This window comes from Gavia stellata, chromosome 4 (genome assembly GCF_030936135.1).
Source record: "Gavia stellata isolate bGavSte3 chromosome 4, bGavSte3.hap2, whole genome shotgun sequence".
Taxonomy (NCBI): domain Eukaryota; kingdom Metazoa; phylum Chordata; class Aves; order Gaviiformes; family Gaviidae; genus Gavia; species Gavia stellata.
Genome location: NC_082597.1, coordinates 1,373,285 through 1,391,944, shown reverse-complemented (window position 1 = coordinate 1,391,944; position 18,660 = coordinate 1,373,285). Strand labels below are relative to the sequence as shown.

At 65.8% G+C, this 18,660-nt stretch overlaps 1 protein-coding gene across 1 annotated transcript in view; it reads left to right on the top strand.

Moving 5' to 3' along the window:
- FLNC (filamin C) overlaps nucleotides 1-18,660 on the top strand; it is a 57,634-nt gene that overhangs the window by 19,944 nt on the left and 19,030 nt on the right. Inside the window, 15 exon segments of the mRNA XM_059815986.1 lie at nucleotides 568-737; nucleotides 2,908-3,025; nucleotides 4,179-4,441; nucleotides 6,407-7,004; nucleotides 8,291-8,464; nucleotides 9,665-9,827; nucleotides 11,240-11,400; nucleotides 12,447-12,614; nucleotides 13,307-13,430; nucleotides 13,512-13,668; nucleotides 15,706-15,895; nucleotides 16,810-16,833; nucleotides 16,937-17,184; nucleotides 18,190-18,277; nucleotides 18,371-18,511. Coding sequence (XP_059671969.1) covers nucleotides 568-737; nucleotides 2,908-3,025; nucleotides 4,179-4,441; nucleotides 6,407-7,004; nucleotides 8,291-8,464; nucleotides 9,665-9,827; nucleotides 11,240-11,400; nucleotides 12,447-12,614; nucleotides 13,307-13,430; nucleotides 13,512-13,668; nucleotides 15,706-15,895; nucleotides 16,810-16,833; nucleotides 16,937-17,184; nucleotides 18,190-18,277; nucleotides 18,371-18,511 — 2,787 coding nt within the window.

Here is an 18,660-nt window from a genome sequence, read left to right as displayed (position 1 = left end):
GGGTGCTGGGGGGCCGTGGGTGCCGTGGGGATGGGTGCTGGGGTGCCGTGGGTGCTGGGGGGCCATGGGTGCCATGGGGATGGGTGCTGGGGGGCCGTGGGTGCCGTGGGGCAGGGGCTGTGTGTGCTGGGGGGCCGTGGGTGCCATGGGGATGGGTGCTGGGGGGCCGTGGGTGCCGTGGGGTGGGGGCTGTGTGTGCTGGGGGGCTGTGGGTGCCGTGGGGATGGGTGCTGGGGGGCCGTGGGTGCCGTGGGGCAGGGGCTGTGTGTGCTGGGGGGCTGTGGGTGCCGTGGGGATGGGTGCTGGGGGGCTGTGGGTGCCGTGGGGATGGGTGCTGGGGGGCTGTGGGTGCCGTGGGGATGGGTGCTGGGGTGCCGTGGGTGCTGGGGGGCCATGGGTGCCATGGGGATGGGTGCTGGGGGGCGGTGGGTGCTGTGGGGCAGGGGCTGTTGGTGCTGGGGGGCGGTGGGTGCCGTGGGGCAGGGGCTATGGGGATGGGTGCTGGAGGGCAGGGACCCTGGGGTGCCGTGGGGCCGGGCGGCGATGGGTGCTGACGGTGCGGCGCAGGTGTGGAGGTGGGGAAGCCCACCCACTTCACGGTGCAGACGAAGGGGGCGGGGAAGGCCCCCCTGGAGGTGCAGTTTGGGGGGCCGGGGCCGGGCCCCGCCGTGCGCGACTTCGAGGTCATCGACAACCACGACTACTCCTACACCGTCAAGTACACCCCCCTGCAGCAGGTGGGGCACCCCGTCCCCTATGGGCACCCCATATGGGCACCCCATCCCGCAGGGGCACCCTATCCCATAGGAGCACCCCATATGGGCACCCCGTCCCCTATGGGCACCCTATATGGGCACCCTGTCCCAATAGGGGCACCCTACAGGGGCACCCCATCCCGTAGGGGCACCCCATCCCGTAGGGGCACCCCATCCCATAGGAGCACCCTATATGGGCACCCTGTCCCGCAGGGGCACCCTATCCCATAGGAGCACCCTACAGGGGCACCCTGTCCCAATAGGGGCACCCTACAGGGGCACCCCGTCCCGTAGGGGCACCCCATCCCATAGGAGCACCCCATATGGGCACCCCGTCCCATATGGGCACCCCGTCCCCTATGGGCACCCTATATGGGCACTCCGTCCCGCAGGGGCACCCTATCCCATAGGAGCACCCTATATGGGCACCCTGTCCCAATAGGGGCACCCTACAGGGGCACCCCATCCCGTAGGGGCACCCCATCCCATAGGAGCACTCCGTATGGGCACCCCGTCCCATATGGGCACCCCGTCCCATAGGAGCACCCTATATGGGCACCCCGTCCCGCAGGGGCACCCTATCCCATAGGAGCACCCTATATGGGCACCCTGTCCCAATAGGGGCACCCTACAGGGGCACCCCGTCCCGTAGGGGCACCCCATCCCATAGGAGCGCCCCATATGGGCACCCCGTCCCATATGGGCACCCCGTCCCCTATGGGCACCCTATATGGGCACTCCGTCCCGTAGGGGCACCCTATCCCATAGGAGCACCCTATATGGGCACCCTGTCCCAATAGGGGCACCCTACAGGGGCACCCCATCCCGTAGGGGCACCCCATCCCATAGGAGCACCCTATATGGGCACCCCATCCTGTAGGGGGAACCCCGTCTCAATAGGGGCACCCTATATGGGCACCCTATCCTATAGGGGCACCCCGTCCCCTATGGGCACCCTATATGGGCACCCCATCCCGCAGGGGCACCCCATCCCATAGGAGCACCCTATATGGGCACCCTGTCCTATATGGGCACCCCATCCTGTAGGGGGAACCCCACCTCAATAGGGGCACCCTATATGGGCACCCTATCCTGTAGGGGCACCCCGTCCCAATAGGGGCACCCTACATGGGCACCCCATCCCATAGGGGCACCCCATCCCATAGGAGCACTCCATAGGGGCACCCCATCCCGTATGGGCACCCTATATGGGCACCCCATCCCGTATGGGCACCCTATATGGGCACCCCGTCCCATACAGGTACCCCATCCTGTAGGGGCACCCCATGTGGACACCCCATTCCATATGGGCACCCTGTCCCATAGGGGCACCCCGTCCCATAGGGGTACCCCATATGGGCACCCCGTCCCATAGGGGTACTCTATAGGGGCACCCCATCCCATAGGGGTACCCCATCCCATAGGGGTACCCTATAGGGGCACCCCGTCCCATATGGGCACCCCATCCCGTAGGGGTACCCCATATGGGCACCCCGTCCCATACAGGTACCCCATCCTGTAGGGGCACCCCATAGGGGCACCCCATATGGGCACCCTATGCCTTACAGGAACCCCATCCCATAGGGGCACCCTATATACACAGCCCCATACGGGCACCCCATCCCACACAGGTACCCCATCCTCTAGGGACACCCCGTGCAGACACCCCATTCCATATGGGTGCCCCATCCCATAGGAGCACCCCAGAGGGGCACCCCCACCCCATATGGGCACCCCTATTGGTACCCCACCCCATATAGGCATCCCCTAGGGGCACCCCATCCCATTGGGGCACCCCATATGGGCACCCCTATAGGTACCCCACCCCATATAAGCACCCTACAGGGGCACGCCATCCCATAGGGGCACCCCTATAGGTACCCCACCCCATATAAGCACCCTACAGGGGCACCCCATCCCATAGGGGCACCCCTATAGGTACCCCACCCCATATAAGCACCCTACAGGGGCACCCCATCCCCTAGGAGCTGCCCCACCCCCCAGCACCCATGGGTGACCCTTAGCCCCCAGCACCCCCTCAGCCCCGTAGCACCCCCCCTGCGGGCACCCTCTCCCTGCTCCCCCCCCCCTTGGTGGGTGCAGGTGTGGGGGTGCCCCCCAGCAGCACCCTAAGGTGCGGGTGCACCCGCAGGGTCCCCTGGCCGTGGTGGTCACCTACGGGGGGGACCAGGTCCCCCGGAGCCCCTTCCCCGTCACCGTCGCCCCCCCCCTGCAGCTCAGCAAGGTCAAGGTGCAGGGGCTCAACAGCAGTGAGTGGGGGGGGCACCCAAGGGTGGGGGGCACCCAAGGGTGGGGGGCACCCTGGGGGGGGGGGGAGGGGAACGCTTGGGGGTGGGGGGGGCGCCCTGGGTGTGGGGCGCACTGTGGGGTGGGGGCACCCTGTTGGGAGGGGGGGACGCCCTTGGGTGTGGGGTGCACCATGGGGTGGGGGGGCACCCTGGGAGGGGGGACATACTTGGGTGTGGGGTGTAGCATGGGGTGGGGGGAGCACCCTGTGGGGGTGTTGTATGGGGTGGGGGGCACCCAGGCGGGGGTGCACCCTTGGGTGTGGGGTGTGCCATGGGGTGGGGGGGCACCCTGGCTATGGGGTTCAACACGGGGGGGGGCACCCTGTGGGGTGTCCCCCCCCTTGGGGCACCCTGGGGGGGTTGGGGCACCCTGGCTATAGGGTTCAACATGGGGTGGGGGGCACCCTGTGTGGGACGCCCCCCCTTGGGTGTGGGGTGCACTGGGGGGGTGTGGGGTGCACTGGGGGGTGTGGGGCACCCTGGCTATAGGGTTCAACATGGGGTGGGGGCACCCTGTGGGTGACACCCCCCCCCCCTTGGGTGTGGGGTGCACTGGGGGTTGTGGGGCACCCTGGGGGATGGGGGGCACCCTGGCTATGGGGTTCAATATGGGGTGGGGGGCACCCTGTGGGTGACACCCCCCCTTGGGTGTGGGGTGCACTGGGGGGTGTGGGGTGCACTGGGGGGTGTGGGGCACCCTGGCTATGGGGTTCAACATGGGGTGGGGGCACCCTGTGGGTGACACCCCCCCCCCCTTGGGTGTGGGGTGCACTGGGGGTTGTGGGGCACCCTGGGGGATGGGGGGCACCCTGGCTATGGGGTTCAATATGGGGTGGGGGGCACCCTGTGGGTGACACCCCCCCTTGGGTGTGGGGTGCACTGGGGGGTGTGGGGCACCCTGGGGGGCTTGGGGCACCCTGGCTATGGGGTTCAATATGGGGTGGGGGGCACCCTGTGGGTGACACCCCCCCCCTTGGATGTGGGGCACCCCGGGGGATGGGGGGCACCCTGGCTATGGGGTTCAACATGGGGTGGGACCCCCGTGCAGGGGGTGCCCCCCCGCCCCCCCGCTGGGTGCTGGGTGCCCCCCTGACCCCCCGTCCCCCCCCCGCAGAGGTGGAGGTGGGGCAGGCGCAGGAGTTCGGGGTGGAGGCGCAGGGGGCGGGGGGGCAGGGCAGGCTGGAGGTCAAGGTCACCGGCCCCTCCCGCCGCCCCCTCCCCTGCAGGGTGGGCCCTGCCCCCCCCGGGGGCCCCCACCCCGTCACCTACACCCCCCCCGAGGAGGGACCCTACAAGGTGGAGGTCACCTACGACGGACACCCCGTCCCCGGCAGCCCCTTCCCCGTGGAGGCCCTTCTGCCCCCCGACCCCTCCAAGGTGAGGCCCTCGCACGCCCGGCGAGTGTGCAAGGGGGGGGGGGAGTGCCCCCCCTCCGCCCTCGCACGCGCGGGTCCTCGTGCACGCTGCCGCGCCTGCCGTCGCACGCTCGCGCTGCCCGTGCACGCTCCTTGCACGCGCACATCGCCTCTGCACGCCTCTTGCACGCACACGGTGCTTGTGCACACCTCTTGCACGCCCACCCTGTCTGTGCACGCTCCTTGCATGCACACAGCGCTTGTGCACACCCCTTGCACGCTCCTTGCACGCTCACATTGCCTGTGCACGCTCCTTGCACATGCATGGTGCTTGTGCAGACGCCTTGCACGCCCCTTGCACACTCACATTGCCTCTACACGCCTCTTGCACGCACACAGTGCTTGTGCCCACCTCTTGCACGCTCCTTGCACACTCACATTGTCTGTGCACGCTCCTTGCACATGCATGGTGCCTGTGCACGCCTCTTGCACACTCCTTGCACGCCCATCCCACCTGTGCACGCTCCTTGCACATGCATGGTGCTTGTGCACACGCCTTGCACGCCCCTTGCACACTCACATTGCCTCTACACGCCTCTTGTACGCACACGGTGCTTGTGCACACCCCTTGCACGCTCCTTGCACGCTCACATTGCCTGTGCACGCTCCTTGCACATGCATGGTGCTTGTGCACACCTCTTGCACGCCCCTTGCACGCCCACCCTGTCTGTGCACGCTCCTTGCATGCACACAGCACTTGTGCACACCCCTTGCACGCTCACATTGCCTGTGCACACTCCTTGCACATGCATGGTGCTTGTGCAGACGCCTTGCACGCCCCTTGCACACTCACATTGCCTCTACACGCCTCTTGCACGCACACGGTGCTTGTGCCCACCTCTTGCACGCTCCTTGCACACTCACATTGTCTGTGCACGCTCCTTGCACATGCATGATGCCTGTGCACGCCTCTTGCACACTCCTTGCACGCCCATCCCACCTGTGCATGCTCCTTGCACACGCATGGTCCTTGTGCATGCCCCTTGCACGCCCACCTTGTCTGTGCACGCTCTTTGCGCACCCGCGCTGCATGTGCATGCGCCTTGCACGCTCACATTGCCTGTGCACGCTCCTTGCACATGCACGGTGCATGTGCACACCTTTTGCACGTGCCTGTGTGTGACCCTTGCCCGCACACAGTGGTTGTGCACACCCCTTGCACGCTGCCTGTGCACACCCCTTGCACGCTGCCTGTGCACACCCCTTGCACGCTCACGTGCCTGTGCACGCTCCTTGCACACCCACACTGCCTGCGCATGCGCCTTGCACACTCACAGTGCCTGTTCACGCCTCTTGCACGTGCTTGCGCATGACCCTTGCACGCACACACTGGTTGTGCACACCCCTTGCACGCCCACCCTGCCTGGGCACACTTACTGCCGGCACAGCCATCCCTTGCACACTTACCGCCAGCGTGTCCATCCCTTGCACGCTTACCACCAGCATGCCTGCGCCTTGCACACTTACCACGGTGTTTCCATCCTTGCACACTTGCCCCTGGCACGCCGTGCCTTGCACACTTACCGCTGGCACACCGGTCTTGCACACTTACCACCAGCACACCCATCCCTTGCACACTTATTCCCAGCGTATCCATCCCTTGCACGCTTACCGCTGGCACGCCCATCCCTTGCACACTTACCGCCACCATGCCTGCGCCTTGCACACTTACCACGGTGCGTCCAGCGGTGCACGCTTACCGCCGGCAGACCGTGCCCTGCACAATTACCACCGGCGTGCCCGTCCCTTGCACACTTATTCCCAGCGTATCCATCCCTTGCACGCTTACCGCCGGCACTCCCGCCCCTTGCACACCCACCCCGCCGGCATGGTGCCCCCCTTGCACGCCCCTCGCCTCGGCGGGGGCCGCCGCCAAGCCCACCCGTCGCGCGGCACCGCCGTGACGTCCCCGTCCCCCCCCCCGCAGGTGTGCGCCTACGGGCCGGGGCTGCAGGGCGGCAGGGTGGGCACCCCGGCGCCCTTCACCATCGACACCAAGGGTGCCGGCACCGGGGGGCTGGGGCTGACGGTGGAGGGTCCCTGCGAGGCCAAGATCGAGTGCCAGGACAACGGCGACGGCTCCTGCTCCGTCTCCTACCTGCCCACCGAGCCCGGCGACTACGCCATCAACATCCTCTTCGCCGACCGGCACATCCCCGGCAGCCCCTTCAAGGCGGAGGTGACCCCTCTCTTCGATCCCGACAAGGTGACGGCCAGCGGGCCCGGTTTGGAAGGCGGAAAAGCCGGGGAGGTGGCCACCTTCATGGTGGATTGCTCCAAAGCCGGCGACGCCGAGCTCACCATCGAGATCATTTCGGAAGCCGGGGTGAAAGCCGAGGTGCTCATCCAGAACAACCGGGACGGCACCTACACCATCACCTACACCCCCGCCTGCCCCGGCTCCTACACCATCACCATCAAGTACGGCGGGCGCCCCGTCCCCAAGTTCCCCGTCCGCGTCACCGTCGACCCCGCCGTTGATACCAGCGGCGTCAAGGTCTACGGCAAAGGCGTGGAGCCGCGAGGTGAGAGCAAGGGGCGTCTCCGTGGGCATCGTCTCCTCCCCGTGGACACCACTGTGGGCACCTTCTCCCCATGGGCGTCCCATCCCCCTGGGCATCTCCTCCCCGTGCACACCACCATGGGCACCTTCTCCCCGTGGGCATCCCATCCCTGTGGACATGTCCTCCCCGTGGGCGTCCCATCCCCGTGGTCATCCCATCCCCATGGACACCACCATGGGCACCTTCTCCCCGTGGTCATCCCATCCCTGTGGTCATCCCGTCCCCGTGGACACCACCATGGGCACTTTCTCCCCGTGGGCATCCCATCCCTGTGGTCATCCCATCCCCGTGGACACCACCATGGGCAACTTCTCCCCATGGTCATCCCATCCCTGTGGGCATCTCCTCCCCGTGGGCATCCCATCCCCGTGAGCATCTCCTCCCCGTGGACACCACCATGGGCACCTTCTCCCCGTGGTCATCCCATCCCTGTGGTCATCCCGTCCCCATGGACACCACCATGGGCACCTTCTCCCCGTGGTCATCCCATCCCTGTGGTCATCCCATCCCTGTGGACACCACCATGGGCACTTTCTCCCTGTGGTCATCCCATCCCCATGGACACCACCATGGGCACCTTCTCCCCGTGGTCATCCCATCCCTGTGGTCATCCCATCCCCGTGGACACCACCATGGGCACCTTCTCCCCGTGGTCATCCCATCCCCATGGGCATCCCATCCCTGTGGGCATCTCCTCCCCATGGACACCACCATGGGCATCTTCTCCCCATGGTCATCCCATCCCTGTGGGCATCTCCTCCCCATGGACACCACCATGGGCATCTTCTCCCCGTGGTCATCCCATCCCTGTGGGCATCTCCTCCCCATGGTCATCCCATCCCTGTGGGCATCTTCTCCCCATAGACCCCCCCCTTTCATGGGGAGGACTCCTGGGGCACCCTATGGACATCTCCCCATGGGCACCTGCCCCCCTTCCACGGGCATCTCCATGGGCACCACCACCTTCTCCCCACGGCGATCTCCCCATGGCTACCTCCCCCTTGGATGGGCATCTCCTCCCCATGGCCACCTTTGTCCCCCCACCCTTACGCAGGGGTCCACGGGGCATCCTCAGGGGCACCCCCTCTTATGGGGGGGCTCCCCTGGGCACCCCATCCCCTGTAGCTGTGAGGCGCAGGAGGGAGAGGGGCTGGAGACCCCCAATGGGGCGGGCGGGGGTGGTTTGGGGGTCAGAGTGGGCACCTCGGCGGGGGTGCCGAGTGGGCGCTGAGGGTGCTGTGCCGCAGGGGTGCTGCGGGAGGTGGGCACCGACTTCACGGTGGACGCCCGGGCGCTGACCAAGACGGGGGGGCCCCACGTCAAGGCCCGGGTGATCAACCCCTCGGGCGCCAAGACCGACACCTACGTCACCGACCACGGCGACGGCACCTACCGCGTGGACTACACCCCCTACGAGGACGGTGAGGGGACCCCAAAACCCCCAGGGGACACTGAATACACTCCCCGCCCCCCCAAGCCCAGGGACCCCCAACACTCCCAGGGGACCCCATGTCCTGGCTGGACATCCTCCATCTCCCAGGTGGGGACACCCAGAGAGGGACCCCCCCTCAAACCACCTCTGGGTGGGGACTCCCCCCATTCCCCCTGGCCAGAGACATCCCCCCCCGGACCCCCGTAACCAGGGATCCCCCAGTTCCCCCAGCCAGGGATCCCCAAAACCCCCTGAGACCCCCCCAAACCCCAGCCAGGGCCCCCCAAACCACTTGAGATTCCCCAAACTCCAACCAGGGACCCCCAACATCCCCCAAAACCCCAACCAGGGACACCCAAACCACCTGAGACCTCCCAAAACCCCAACCAGGGACCCCCAAACCACTTGAGATTCCCCAAACTCCAACCAGGGACCCCCAACATCCCCCAAAACCCCACCGAGGGACTCCCAAACCCCTTGAGACCTCCCCAAACCCCAACCAGGGACCCCCAAACCCCTTGAGACGCCCCAAACCCCAACCATGGCCCCCCAAACCTCTTGAGACTCCCCAAAACTCCAACCAGGGACCCGCAACATCCCCCAAAACCCCACCGAGGGACTCCCAAACCCCTTGAGACCTCCCCAAACCCCAACCAGGGACCCCCAAACCCCTTGAGACGCCCCAAACCCCAACCAGGGACCCCCAAACCTCTTGAGACTCCCCAAAACTCCAACCAGCGACCCCCACCATCCCCCAAAACCCCACCGAGGGACTCCCAAACCCCTTGAGACCTCCCCAAACCCCAACCAGGGACCCCCAAACCCCTTGAGACGCCCCAAACCCCAACCAGGGACCCCCAAACCTCTTGAGACTCCCAAACTCCAACCAGGGACCCCCAACATCCCCCAAAACCCCACCGAGGGACTCCCAAACCCCTTGAGGCATCCCCAAACCCCAACCAGGGACCCCCAAACCCCTTGAGACGCCCCAAACCCCAACCAGGGACCCCCAAACCTCTTGAGACTCCCCAAAACTCCAACCAGGGACCCCCACCATCCCCCAAAACCCCACTGAGGGACCCCCAAACCCCCTGAGACCTCCCCAAACCCCAACCAGGGACCCCCAAACCCCCTGGGACACCCCTGCCATGGCAGGAGGGGGGGTGATGGTGTGTCCCTGCCTCCCCAGGCGTGCACCGGGTGGAGGTGACCTACGACGAGGTGGCGGTCCCCAAGAGCCCCTTCCGCGTGGGGGTGGCGGAGGGCTGCGACCCCGGCCGCGTGCGGGCGCATGGACCCGGCCTGGAGGGCGGCCTCGTCGGCAAGGCCAACCGCTTCACCGTGGAGACCAGGTGGGCACCGGACCCCCCCCCGGCCACCTCCGTCCCATGCCACCAACCCGCCACCTCCAGCCTCTTCCATCGAGGTGCCACCATCTTCCTCTTGCGTTGCATGTGGCACCTCTGTCCGCCTGCCGTGGAGGTGCCACCTCCCTCCCATGCCACCAACCCGGCATCTGCATCCCATGCCATGGATGTGCCACCTCCAGCCCCTGCCACAGAGGTGCCATCTCCATCCTCTTAGATGTGGCACCTCCGTCCCCTGCCACGGATGTGGCACCTCTGTCCCATGCCATTGGATGTGCCGCCTCCATCTCTTGCCATGGATGTGGCACCTCCGTCCCATGCCACCAACCCACTACCTCCATCCCGTGCCATGGATGTGCCACCACTGTCCCATGCCATCACCTGCCACCTCCATCCCCTCCCATGGATGTGGCACCTCGGTCCCACGCCACCAACCCACTACCTCCATCCCATGCCATGGATGTGCCACCTCCATCCCATGCCACCAACCCACCATCTCCAGCCTCTTCCATGGAAGTGCCACCTTCATCCTCTTGCATTGGATGTGGCACCTCTGTCCATCTGCCATGGAGGTGCACCTCCGTCCCATGCCACCAACCCGCCACCTCAGTTCCCTCCCATGGATGTGTCACCTCCATCCTCTTACATTGGATGTGGCACCTCTGTCCACCTGCCACCAATGTGGCATCTTTGTCCCCCTGCCATGGATGTGACACCTCCATCTCTTGCCGCCAACATGGCATCTCCACCCCCTGCCATCCATGTGCCACCTCCACCCTGCTGCCACCAATGTGGCATCTCCATCCATCTGCTGCCATCACGGCACTTCTACCCCCCTGCCAGAGATGTGGCACTGCCATTCCCTTGTCACCAACGTGGCACCTCCAGCCCCTGCCACTGATGTGACATCTCCATCCCCTTGCTATGGAGGTGGCATCTCCAGCCCTGTGCCACCAATGTGGCACCTCCATCCCACTACCACGGAGGTGGCACCTCCATCTGCTTGCCATGGAGGTGGCACCTCCACCCCACTGCCACCAACGTGGCACCTCCATCTCCCTACCACCAATGTGGCACCTTCATCTGACTATCACCGAGGTGACATCTCCATCTGCTTGTCATGGAGGTGGCACCTCCATCCCCTTACTATGGAGGTGGTACCTCTATCCCCTTGCCATGGAGGTGGCATCTCCACCCCACTGCCACCAACGTGGCACCTCCATCCCACTACCACGGAGGTGGCACCTCCATCAGCCTGCCATGGAGGTGACACCTCCCGTCACCCTACCAAGGATGTGGCCCCTCCCCACCCCCCGGCACCTGCCATGGACGTGCCACCCCTACCCCAAAAGCCAGGCCACCCCTGGCAGCGTCCCTGAGCGGTGTCGTGTCCCCAGGGGGGCGGGCACCGGGGGGCTGGGCCTGGCCATCGAGGGCCCCTCGGAGGCCAAGATGTCCTGCAAGGACAACAAGGATGGGAGCTGCACGGTGGAGTACATCCCCTTCACGCCCGGGGACTACGACGTCAACATCACCTTCGGCGGCCACCCCATCCCTGGTGCGTGGTGGGGCTGGGGGGAGCTGGGGGGGCTGCAGTACCCACCAGGGTGGCTGTGGGTCAGAGATGGGTTCCTGGGTGCTGCTGGTAGCTGGGGGTCATCGTGGTGGCCCCATGACCAACCCCATGCTGACCCCGTGGCTGTGCCGGCCCCACCCGTGGGCTGGACCCATGGCCATGCTGACCCCACACCCACACTGACCCCGTGCCTGTGCTGTCCCCGTGGTCATGCCCATGTTGACCCCATGGCCATGCTGACCCCATGGCCATGCTGTCCCCACACCCAAGTTGACCCCATGCCGTGCCCATGTCAACCCCATGGACACATTGACCCCGTGGACACATTGACCCCACGCTGTGCCCATGGACACGTGGACCCCATGGACATGTTGACCCCATGGACAACTTAACCCCGTGGACATGCTGACCCCATGCCCACGTTGACCCCATGCCCATGTTAACCCTGTGGACATGTTGACCCCATGTCCACATCAACCCCATGCCCATGTTAACCCTGTGGACATGTTGACCCCATGTCCACATCAACCCCATGCCCATGTTGACCCTGTGGACACATTGACCCTGTGGACATGCTGTCCCCATGCCCATGTTGACCCCATGCTTTGCCCATGCCCATGTCAACCCCATGGACATGTTGACCCCATGGACACATTAACCCTGTGGACATTTTGACCCCAGGGACATGCTGTCCCTGTGTCCACGTTGACCCCATGGACACCTTGACCTCATGGACATTTTGACCCCAGGGACATGCTGTCCCTGTGTCCACATTGACCCCATGCCTAAGTTGACCCCGTGGACACGTTGACCCCATGGACATGCTGTCCCCATGCCCATGTTGACCCCGTGGACATGTTAACCCCATGAGATGCCCATGGACACGGTGACCCCATGGATATGTTGACCCCATGGACACGCTGTCCCTGTGTCCACATTGACCCCATGGCCACATTGACCCCATGGCCGTGCTGACCCCTTCCCCACGCCGTCCCCTGGCCCACGCTGACCCACACCCATTGCCGCAGGGAGCCCCTTCCGGGTGCCGGTGAAGGACGTGGTGGACCCCAGCAAGGTGAAGTGTTCGGGGCCGGGGCTGGGCCCCAGCGTCAGGGCCCGGGTGCCCCAGACCTTCACCGTGGACTGCAGCGCGGCGGGGCTGGCGCCCCTCGAGGTCACGCTGCTGGGACCCTCCGGTACGCGGGGACAGGTGGCGGGGAGGTGGGGGGGCGTGGATGGAGGGGGGGCCCTGTCCTATGGGGTGCCCTCTCCCGTGGCGTGTCCTCCTCCATGGGGTGTTCTCCATGGGGTGCCCTCTCCCATGGCGTGTCCTCCTCCATGGGGTGTTCTCCATGGGGTGCCCTCTTCCGTGGCATGTCCTCCTCCGTGGGGTGTCCACCTCCAAGGGTTGCCCTGCCCAGGGACACGCTGCCCTATGGGCTGCCCTGCCCCATGGATTGTTCTCCTCCATAGGGTGTCCTGCCCCATGGCATGCCCTCCTCTATGGAGTGCTCCAACCCATGGGGTTGCCTTGCCCAGGGATGTCCTGCGCCATAGGGTGTCCTGCCCCATGGATGCCCTATTCCATAGGATGCCCAACCCCACAGATCCCGTGCTCCGTAGGGTGTCCTGCCCCACAGATCCCATGCTCCATAGGATGTCCAACCCCATAGATCCCATGCTCCATAGGGTGTCCTGCCCCATGGATGCCCTACTCCATAGGATGTCCAACCCCATAGATCCCGTGCTCCGTAGGGTGTCCAACCCCACAGGGCCCTGTCCAGAGATGTCCTGCCCCACAGGGCACCCTGCCCCATGGGATGCTCTACGCCACGGTTCACCCTGCCCCACGGGGTGCCCTGCCCCACTGACAGCTCCTTGCCCGCAGGTCTGGCGGAGCCGGTGGAGGTACGTGACAACGGCGACGGCACCCACAAGGTCAACTACACCCCGGCCACCGACGGGCCCTACACCGTGGCCGTCAAGTACGCCGACCAGGAGGTGCCACGCAGGTGAGGACCACCACCCTTGGGTGGGCCGGGGGGTGTGTGTGGGTGTCCTGGCACCCCGCTGACCCCCGTGCCCACCCGCAGCCCCTTCAAGATCAAGGTGCTGCCCGCCCACGACGCCAGCAAGGTGCGCGCCAGCGGGCCGGGGCTGAGCGCCAGCGGCATCCCCGCCAGCCTGCCCGTCGAGTTCACCATCGACGCCCGCGACGCCGGCGAGGGGCTGCTCACCGTCCAGATCCTGGTGAGCGCCCGGGGGTGCTGGGGTCCGTGCCACGGCGGGGGGCGGACCCCCAGGAGGTGATGGGGTGCGGTGCTGGCACAAGTGGTGGGGGTGCTGAGCCCCATATGGTGCTCTTGCACTCGTGCCGTGGGGTGCTGAGACCCATATGGTGCTCTTGCACTCGTGCCGTGGGGTGCTGAGCCCCATATGGTGCTCTTGCACTCGTGCCGTGGGGTGCTGAGACCATATGGTGCTCTTGCACTCGTGCCGTGGGGTGCTGAGACCCATATGGTGCTCTTGCACTCGTGCTGTGGGGTGCTGAAACCCATATGGTGCTCTTGCACTCGTGCCGTGGGGTGCTGAGACCCATATGGTGCTCTTGCACTCGTGCTGTGGGGTGCTGAAACCCATATGGTGCTCTTGCACTCGTGCCATTGGGTGCTGAGCCCCATATGGTGCCCTGGCACATATGCAACAGGGTGCTGAGCCCCATATGTAGCCCTGGCACCCATGCTATGGGGTGCTGAGCCCCTTACAGAGCTCTTGCACTCGTGCCGTAGGGTGCTCAACCCCATATGGTGCTGTGGCACCCATGCCATGGGGTGCTAAACCCTATATGGTGCTCTTGCACTCATTTAACAGGGTGCTGAGCCCCACACGGTGCCCCGGCACCCACACCATGGGGTGTTGAGCCCCACATGGTGCCCTGGCACCCATTTCATGGGGTGCTGAGCCCCATACGGCGCCCCGGCACCCATTTAACGGGGTGCTGAGCCCCATGTGGTGCCCCAGCACCCACGCCATGGGGTGCTGAGCACCACATGGTGCCCTAGCACCCATTCAATGGGGTGCTGAGACCCATACAGTGCCCCAGCACCCATGCCATGGGGTGCTGAGCCCCATACGGTGCCCTAGCACCCATTTAATGGGGTGCTGAGCCCCACATGGTGCTCTTATACTCATTTAACGGGGTGCTGAGCCCCATATGGTGCCCCGGCACCCATTTAACGGGGTACTGAGCCCCATGTGGTGCCCTAGCACCCATTTAATGGGGTGCTGAGCCCCACATGGTGCCCTAGCACCCATTCAATGGGGTGCTGAGACCCATACAGTGCCCCAGCACCTATGCCATGGGGTGCTGAGCCCCATACGGTGCCCTAGCACCCATTTAATGGGGTGCTGAGCCCCACATGGTGCTCTTATTTAATGGGGTGCTGAGACCCACACAATGCCCCAGCACTCATGCCATGGGGTGCTGAGCCCCACATGGTGTCCCAGCAGCCATGTAACGGGGTGCTGAGCCCCACGTGGTGCCCCAGCACCCACGCCATGGGGTGCTGAGCCACAGATGGTGCCCTGGCACCCATTTAACGGGGTGCTGAGCCCCATATGGTGCCCCAGCACCCATTCAATGGGGTGCTGAGACCCATACAGTGCCCCGGCACCCATGCCATGGGGTGCTGAGCCCCATACGGTGCCCTAGCACCCATTTAATGGGGTGCTGAGCCCCACATGGTGCTCTTATACTCATTTAATGGGGTGCTGAGACCCACACAATGCCCCAGCACTCATGCCATGGGGTGCTGAGCCCCACATGGTGTCCCAGCAGCCATGTAACGGGGTGCTGAGCCCCACGTGGTGCCCCAGCACCCACGCCATGGGGTGCTGAGCCACAGATGGTGCCCTAGCACCCACCTAATGGGGTGCTGAGCCCCATACGGTGCCCCGGCACCCACGCCATGGGGTGCTGAGCCACAGATGGTGCCCTGGCACCCATTTAATGGGGTGCTGAGCCCCACATGGTGCCCTAGCACCCATTCAATGGGGTGCTGAGACCCACACAGTGCCCCAGCACTCATGCCATGGGGTGCTGAGCCCCACATGGTGTCCCAGCATCCACGCCATGGGGTGCTGAGCCACAGATGGTGCCCTAGCACCCACTTAATGGGGTGCTGAGCCCCATACGGTGCCCCGGCACCCACTTAATGGGGTGCTGAGCCCCATACGGTGCCCCGGCACCCACGCCATGGGGTGCTGAGCCCCACATGGTGCCCGCAGGACCCCGAGGGGCAGCCCAAGAAGGCGGCGATCCGGGACAACGGGGACGGCACCTACACGGTCTCCTACGTCCCCGACCTGCCGGGGCGCTACACCATCACCATCAAGTACGGGGGGGACGAGATCCCCTGCTCCCCCTTCCGCATCCACGCCGTGCCCGCCGGCGACGCCAGCAAGTGCCTCGTCACAGGTGGGCCCTGCCCCACGGCATCCCCCCGCTGCCCCACGGCAGCCCCTCGCTGCCCCGTGGCATCCCCTCGCTGTCCTCTGGCATCCTTGCGCTGCCCCACGGCGTCCCTGTGCTGGCTCCTGACGCCCCACGGCATCCCCATGCTGCCCCACAGCATCCCCATGCTGCCCCACACTGTCCCACGCTGCCCCACAGATTCCCTATGCTGCCCCACGGCATCCCCATGCTGCCCCACACTGCTCCATGCTGCCCCGCGCATTCTCTATGCTGCCCCACAGTTTCTCCGTGCTTCCCCATGACATCCCTCTGCTGCCCCACACTGCCCCACGGATTCTCTACGCTGCCCCACAGATTTTCCATGCTGCCCCACAGCATCCTCGTGCTGCCCCACAGCATCCCTGCGCTGCCCCACAGCATCTCCCGCTGCTCCGTGGCATCTCCACGCTGCCCCACAGCATCCCTGCGCTGCCCCATGGCATCCCTGCGCTGCCCCACAGCATCCCCATGCTGCCCCACGGCATCCCTCTGCTGCCCCATGGCATCCCCCACTGCCCCATGGCATCCCTAAGCTGCCCCATGGCATCCCATCCCACCCCAGGCACCCCTGCCTTGCCCCATGCCACCCCATGGCTGCCCCCACCCCCTGCCCCATAGCCGCTGCCCCTCCCAGCACCCCCATCTGCCCCACTGCTGCCCCCTAGCACCCCGCCCCACCTGCCCCCACTGCCCCCCCTTCCCCCACCGCTGCTCCCCACCGCCCCCCTAACCCTGCCCCACGGCGCAGTGAGGGTGAGCGGGTGCCCCCAGAGCAGAGCAGGACGCGCCGGCCCCCCGGCCCCCCTGGAGCCCCCCCGGCCCCCCAACCCTGCCCCCTCGCCCCTTCTTATGTGCTTTTCCCTGGTCTCTCTTTGCAGTATCCATTGGGGGCCACGGACTGGGTAAGTGGCGCCGGGGGGCAGGGGGGTGGTGGGGAGAGTTGGGGGGCTGGGCTGGGGGTCCCCATGACCGTGACCTGTCCCCCCCCCCCCAACCCTCCTGCAGGTGCCTGCTTGGGTCCCACCATCCAGATCGGGGAGGAGACGGTGATCACGGTGGACGCCAAGGCGGCCGGCCAGGGGAAGGTGACCTGCAAGGTGTCCACCCCCGACGGGGCCGAGCTGGACGTGGATGTGGTGGAGAACCACGATGGCACCTTCGACATCTACTACACCGCCCCCGAGCCCGGGAAATACGTCATCACCATCCGCTTCGGCGGGGAACACGTCCCCAACAGCCCCTTCCACGTCCTGGTGGGTGTCGTTGGGGGTCTGTGGTGGAGGGGGGATGGAGGTCGTGGTGGATCCAAGGGGCAGAGGGTTGCAGCCGTGGTGGGCACCATGGAGTTGGGGCAGCATGATGGGCACCACGGGGTTGGGGCCACGGTGGACACCATGGGGCTGGGAGGCTGTGATGGGCACCGTGGGTTTGGGAGACCATGATGGGCTCCATGAGGCAGAGAGCTGGGGCCACGGTGGACACCGTGGGGTTTGGAGACTGTGATGAACACCATGGGGTTGGGTGACCATGGTGGGCACCATGGGGCTGAGTTGGGGCTGGGGTGGACACCACGGGGTTGGGACAGCGTGGTGGACACCAAGGGGCAGAGAGCTGTGGCCATGGTAGGCACCATGGAGTTGGGAGACTGTGATGGGCACCATGAGACAGAGATTTAGGGCCATGGTGATCACCACGGTGTTAGGAGACCACGATGGGCACCGTGGGGTAGGGAAACTGCGATGGTCACCATGGGGTTGGGAGTCCATGGTGAACACCATGGGGCAGAGAGTTGGGGCCGTGGTGGACACTGTGGAGCTGGGAGACTGTGATGGTCACCATGGGGTTGGGAGACCATGACGAACACCATGGGGCAGAGAGTTGGGGCCGTGGTGGACACTGTGGAGCTGTGATGGTCACCATGGGGTTGGGAGACCATGACGAACACCATGGGGAAGAGATTTGGGGCCGTGGTGGACACCATGGAGTTGGGAGACTGTGATGAGCACCATGGGGTTGGGAGGTCACGATGGGCACCACGTGGCAGAGAGTTGGGACCATGGTGGGCACCACGGGGCAGAGAGTTGGGAGACCGTGTTGGGAACCATGGAGTAGGGAGAGCATGATGGATGCCGTGGGGCAGAGAGTTGGGGCTATGGTGGGCACCATGGGGTTTGGAGACTGTGATGGGCCCCATGGGGTTGGGAGGCCACGATGGGGTGCCGTGGTTCTTACACCTCCTCTCTGCCCCACGGCGTCAGGCCACGGAGGAGCCCCCCGCCACGGCTGAGAACCTCCGGCCCTTCAACCTCGTCATCCCCTTCACTGTGCAGAAGGGCGAGATCACAGGTATGGGGGGTGCAGGGATTTTGGGGGCTGTGGGGCGCAGTGGGGCGCAAGCCAGCCCCCCCGCCCAGTGCCCGGCTGACGCGGTGGCCCCAGGGGAGGTGCGGATGCCCTCGGGGAAGACGGCGCGACCCAACATCACTGACAACAAGGATGGGACGGTGACGGTGCGCTACGCCCCCACCGAGAAGGGGCTGCACGAGATGGACATCCGCTATGATGGCAACCACATCCCTGGTGAGACCACTGGGGGCTACTGGGAGGCACTGGGAGGCACTGGGAGGTGGCTGCACAAGGCTGATGCCACCTCGCCCTGGTTGGGCACCCATGGGTTGAGCAGCCGGCCGTGGTGCGGGGTGTCCCCGTGGGGTCCCTGACCGTCGTCC